Consider the following 6,115-nt stretch of genomic DNA (forward strand, 5'->3'; position numbering starts at 1 on the left):
TGTCATTCCCAGCATAGTAGATCATATGGTTGTCTGATTCAAAATGGCCAAAACCAGTCCATTTCAGCTCACTAATGCCGAGGATATCAATCTCTATGCGTTCCATTTCCTTTTTGACAACTTCCAATTTTCCTATATTCATACTTTGTACCCCCTAAAATTACTCTTACTATAATAAGTAAAAGCCCGATATGTCTCCTCGATTTCTTTGGCATCATGTTATGTTCTTTAGAGATAAATGTTGCCATTTATTTTTACAGAGAAAGCTGGCTTTAGACAGAAAACAATACATATGCACTGATATAAAGACAAATATTTTAAGAAGAATCATTTGGCAGTAAACTCATCCCAAGCAATAGCATCTGGGCTAGGATTCTGAGGGGCAGCACCATGGTTAAAGCATGGTTAAAGCTGCTAACCAAAAGGTCAGTGGTTTGAACCCACCAGCTGCTCTACGGGAGAGAGATGAGGCACTTCTGCTTCTGTAAAGATTACAGCCTTGAAAACTCTATGAAGCAGTTTTACCCTGTCCTATAGCACTATGATTCAGAATCATCTCAAAGGCAGGTTTTGTGTTGTTTTTTTTTATGATAGATAAATACTACCTAGGAGCTCTGGTAGCATAGTGCCTAAGGCATTTGACTGCTAACCAGAAGGCTGGTGGTTCAAATCTTTGGAAGGAAGATTGGGCAATCTACTTCTGTAGAGATACTGCGTCGGAAATACAAGGAGGAGTTGCTATGAGTGAGATCCAACTGGATGGCAGTGAGTATTTTTTTTTTTTTTCCCAAACAAATGGTTAATTCAATCAAAATGACAGATGTGAAGGACTAGCATAAAAATATAAAGAATTAGTAAAAAAAATGAATGCTCTACTTGTTTATCCTGAACAATTTCCCTCATGTTTTTATTAAGTCAACATTTATTTTTCTATTTGGGTCTCATTATTGTTGTGGTCATCAAGTCAATTCTGACTCATAGTGACCCTCTAAGAAAGAGTAGAAATACCCCATCAGGTTTCTTAGGATGAAATCTTTAGGGGAGCAGATTGGCAAATCTTTTCACCTGGGGTGTGGCTGGTGGGTTAGAACTGCTGACCTTTTGCTAGCAGCTGAGTACTTACCTGCTTAGTTTCTCTGAATTTGATTATAAGTCTTAGACCAATTTTTTCACTGTGATTCATATAATATAAAGATTTTAAAGTATTTTAAGTAAAAGATAAAAGTATTTTTAAGTACTTTAAAAAGTAATTTAGAGTAAGATTTGTAAGTAAATTGTTTAAACAAAGGAGGAAAAATGTGGCCTACTGAAAATATTCTCTTAGTCTGACTTTATTAAAATAACTTAAGTTAAAGTATTAAAAAATAAACAATCAAACAAAAACAGAATCTATGTTTGGGCAAGATGTTGTTAGGTGCCATCCAGTCGGCTCTGATTTCATAGTGACCCTATGTACAACAGAGTGAAATACTGCCTCGTCGTGCACAAGATAGAAAAGAGTAAACTGAAATAAATTTAAAGCGGTAAATTAAAAATAATTTATTTCTGCCACATTCCTTTAACAGATGAGTAAATCTTCAAGGGATAATTTGAGAAGATTTACAGAAGAAATAAAGATGGCCAAAAACATACGGAAAAGATAATCAACCTTATTAGAATCAGGAAAAGGAGCTCTGGTGGCATAGTACCTAAAGCATATGACTGCTAACCAGAAAGTTGGTGGTTCAAACCCACCGGCAGCTCCGCAGGAGGAAGATGAAGCAATCTGCTTCCATAAAGATTTACCACCTTGGAAACCCAAAGAGGGTCACTATAAGTCAGAACCAACTCCAGAGCATGGGCTTTCAGAATCAGGAAAATGCAAATAAAATGGAATTCTACTTTTTGTCAGTTCCAAACCAAAGCCAACCCTGTTGTCACTGAGGTGATTCCAACTCACAGCAACCCTACAGGACAGGATAGAACTGACCCATGTGGTTTACAGGCTGAAATCTTTACAGAAGCAGACTTCCACAGATGTCTTCCCATGGAGTAGCTGGTGGGTTTGAACTGCTGATGTTTTGGTTAGCAGCTGAGTACTTAATCACGGCACCACCCTGGGTCCCAGTGTTAGTGAAAATATGGGTCAACAGCTAAATTATCAAAATTAATTTGACCATATCTATTAATGTTACAAATATTCTAGCCCTTTGATCCCACAACCCTTTTTATTAAAGTCATTTTTCTTTCTGAAAAAGAAATTACACAAGTATATAGAATTACATATCTGAGGATGTTCATGACATTGTGGTTTGTAATAGCAAAACAACAACAAACACAAAAAGAAAGAATTGTGAAATCCACTGCCATTGGGTCAATTCTGACTCATAGAAACCCCCACTGGGTTTCTGAGGCAGTAAATCTTTACCAAAGTAGATTGTCCCATCTTCCTTCTGCGGATTAGCTGGTGAATTTGAACTGTGAACCTCTGATAAGCAGTCAAATGCCTTAGGCACAGAGCTCCTTAATAAAGTATAGGATTATGCATAAATTTTACTTCTATGAACTCATCTGTACTTAAAAAAATAAAAATAATTAGTATTCTATAAACATATGGGTCATAATTATAAATGAATAAATCATTCATAGGTCTTTTTACATAATAACACACAGCTCTACCTCATACCTATCTGCAGAATATTCCATAATATATGCCTTAATTTGTTCACCTTTTTTGCTCTGATGGGTATTTTGATAGTTTCCCAGGCTTTAACTAATTTCACAGAAGAGGTACTAGCTAATTAAAATCAACATCTTGACTTCAATGGTAATGAGACAAAAGCAATTTAAAACTAATTTTTTTTTAACCTACCACATTAGTAAAGATTTTGAAAAATTATAATGATCAATACTGGTTAATATTCAGTGAGATAGCCAATTCCATACCCTACAGGTTAGGGTGCCCTCTCTAGAAAGCAATTATGCAGGATCTCAAAACATTAATTTCCTTCTATTCAATAATTGCATATCAAGTATTCTCTAGCAAGGAAATGATTAAAATACAAATAAAGATTTATATCTACCTATTTTTCTATCCATCTGGCATTGTTTACAGTAGCTTACATAAAAAAGTAAGAGTATGGTTAAATAATTATTCCATTTATTCAATGGAATATTAGGTAGTCATTAAGTACCATGATGGGCCAATCTGTCATTGAAATGAGGAAATGCTGAGAAATAGTTTCAAGATATAAATCAGATGCAAAACTGTGTATCAAATACATAAACATAAGATACTAAAAACAGGACTGGAAAGAATATACCAACTCTTTTAGTGGCGGTCCCTAGAGAGAATAATGAATGGTTTTTATTTTCTTCTTTCTCTTTGAATGTGTGTTTCACATTTTCATGATAAACACCGACTTTTTAAATATATATATATATATATATATAAATTTGCCAATTGACAATTTTTAAATGTATAATTCCAAGGCATTGATTGCACTCATCATGTACAACCATTCCTGCTATCCTTTTCCAAATTATTACATTTTATTTTTTAAAACACTTACTTTTTTTAAGATTAAGGATACTAAAAATGGTTTTAAAAAACGCATGTCTAAAATATTCATCAAGTTGCTGCTGTTCATCTATAAAGTTTGAATTGGACAGGCTCACCAGTAAAGTGCTTTTAATTTGATTCCATTTTATCAATCCAGTCTTATTTCTAATGGGACCCACCTTTGATGCTCAACTCTATCTTAATGGTCACAAGGCATGTCCTAGTTCATTTAGAGCTTCTCTTATCCCCTGCAGTATCTGATCCTGATTTTCAGTTGTAAAGAGATCAGGGCAACTTCAGATATTCAGAATGTTCTATGCCAAGTCTGCTAATCTGACAAGATCTTCTTTTAGTCTCTGACTCCCAGTTAACTCAGCCATAGTAATTCACACAAAAGTCCCTCCTAAGAGCAAGACTTCCATGAATATGTGTTAAATGAGTAAAACTATCCACTATGGTGATCACACCAACATCAGCTAACATTAATTGGGACCTCCACATGCTTGCTGAAAGTGAAGAGGACTTGAAGCACTTACAGAAGACTACAGCCTTCAGTATGGATTACACCTCTATATACAGTAAATAAAAATCCTCACATCTGGACCAATAAGCAACATCATCATAAATGGAGAAAAGAATGAGGTTGTCAAGGATTTCATTTCACTTGGATACACAATCAATGTCCACAGTAGCAGCAGTCAGGAAATCAAGCGACATATTGCTTTGGGCAAATCTGCTGCAAATGGCCTGACCTCTTTACAGTGTAAGCAATGGAATTTTCAGTTGTCTCATATCCATGTGAAAGCTGCACCATGAATAAGGAAGATTAAAGATGACTTGATGCAATTAAATCATGGTGTAGGAAAAGAATATTGAATACACCATGGACTGCCAGAACGAACAAGTCTTGGAAGGAGTGCTGTCAGAATGCTCTTTGGAAGTGAAGAAGGCAAGACCTTGTCTCAGGTACTCTGGGCACGTTATCAGGGATACCAGGCCCTAGAGAAGGGTATCACGCTTGGTAAAGCAGAGGATCAGCAAAAAAGAGGAAGACCTTCAGCAACATGGAGGACACAGTGGCTGCCACAGGGGGTTAAACACATCAACAATTGTAAGGAAGCCGCAGGACTGGGCAGTGTGTCCTTCTGCTGTACACAGAGTCCACTACGCGTCAGAACTGACTCGATGGCACCATAACAGCATAAACACCAGGAGGCTCTGTTTAAACTGCTTTACATTTCATGTATCTCATTTGATGCTCAAAGAAACTGGTTCACATATGAGAAATCTGAGCCTCAGGCAGTTATGTGTATTCCCCAAAGACATGTCACCAACATGCACCTGGGATTCAAATCCAACTCCTTTGACACGAACACGGTTATACTACCATATCTGCTTATGGAAAATCCACTAGAAATCATATTGCATTTGATGTTTTTTTGTTAATCTAATGAAATTAATTAAAATGATGTGAGGAGTTATAATGTCTCTCTTTATATATAAAAAAAGATAAAAAGGCAATTACAATTATCTACTGAATATTATTATATATTTACCTGTATAGGACCAGCCAATCTCTTCAACAAGTTTTCTCTGCTGTCTGTAGTATCCATAAGTCCAATCTGTAACCAAGAAAAACCAACTGATCACTGTACAGAAAAATATTTCTCCAAATTAAAATATATACATAAAACCCCAAATCATTCCTACCACAAGGGTACCTTGGTTACACCTTCCCAACATGTCCCCTCAACCCCAATCAGCACGATGACAGACTCTGGTTGTTAGTGTGAACTTTATGGGGCATATTTAAGACATCTGGAAGTACAGGCAGGGGCCAATCAAACTTTCTGGGAAGGCAAGAGCAATTTAGAGGATTTCATCCCTCGAGAGAGTAGGGTAAGAAAGGCTGGTTTTTCCTTCCCCCAACTTTTCCTTACCATGCACATCTAATACCTGAAATCTTATTGATTAGAGAGACTTTTGAATTTAAACCCAAGTTTTATTTGTAAATGCCTCTAGGAGACCCCCAGAGATTACCTGGCTTTCAAAATCTGCTTCATTTCTAATGCAAAAAGAAGTTAGCTGTCTTGAGGATACGTGAATTGAAGTGTTGGCTGAGAAAGAGATTGTTAGATAATTTGTAATGTAGCTCCCCAGAGGAGGAGCCGTGGTGGCTCAGTGGATAAAGCACTCAGCTGAGAACTGAAAGGTCAGAGGTTTGACCCCACCAGCGGTCCTGCAGGAGAAAGATGTGGTAGTCTGCTTCTCTAAAAATTATAGCCTTGGAAACCTTACGGAGCAGTTCTACTCTGCACTACCTTGTCACCATGAGTCGGAGTTGACAAGATGGCAGTGGGTTTGGATTTTGGAAGCCTCTCGGCTGACAGAATGGTGCAATAGAGTAGTGGATGTTTCATGACCCAGAGAGAGGCTCTAGATCTAGAACATGAGGCAAGGGGTGTAGAAAGGAAGATGGATGGAGGCCACAGTCTCAGTGAGCATGATTCACAATTTACCAGGGGCACGCCTGCACCCGAGAACTGGAGATGATCGATTCATCCTCCTGCTTCC

General features: G+C 37.2%; 1 protein-coding gene across 1 annotated transcript in view; it reads right to left on the minus strand.

Moving 5' to 3' along the window:
• The window catches only part of PTPRZ1 (protein tyrosine phosphatase receptor type Z1), a 172,959-nt gene extending 166,856 nt beyond the window's left edge, over positions 1–6,103 (minus strand). The window contains exons 1-2 of the mRNA XM_042782531.1: positions 6,061–6,103; positions 5,098–5,163 (exon numbers count right to left, since the gene is read on the minus strand). Of these exons, the coding sequence (XP_042638465.1) occupies positions 5,098–5,163; positions 6,061–6,103 (109 nt within the window). The remainder of the gene's footprint in view (positions 1–5,097; positions 5,164–6,060) is intronic.
• Positions 6,104–6,115: the final 12 nt, after the last annotated feature.

The sequence above is a fragment of the Orycteropus afer genome, unplaced genomic scaffold (assembly GCF_000298275.1).
Source record: "Orycteropus afer afer isolate SDZICR_OR568_19922 unplaced genomic scaffold, OryAfe1.0 scaffold00359, whole genome shotgun sequence".
NCBI classification, from domain to species: Eukaryota; Metazoa; Chordata; class Mammalia; order Tubulidentata; family Orycteropodidae; genus Orycteropus; species Orycteropus afer.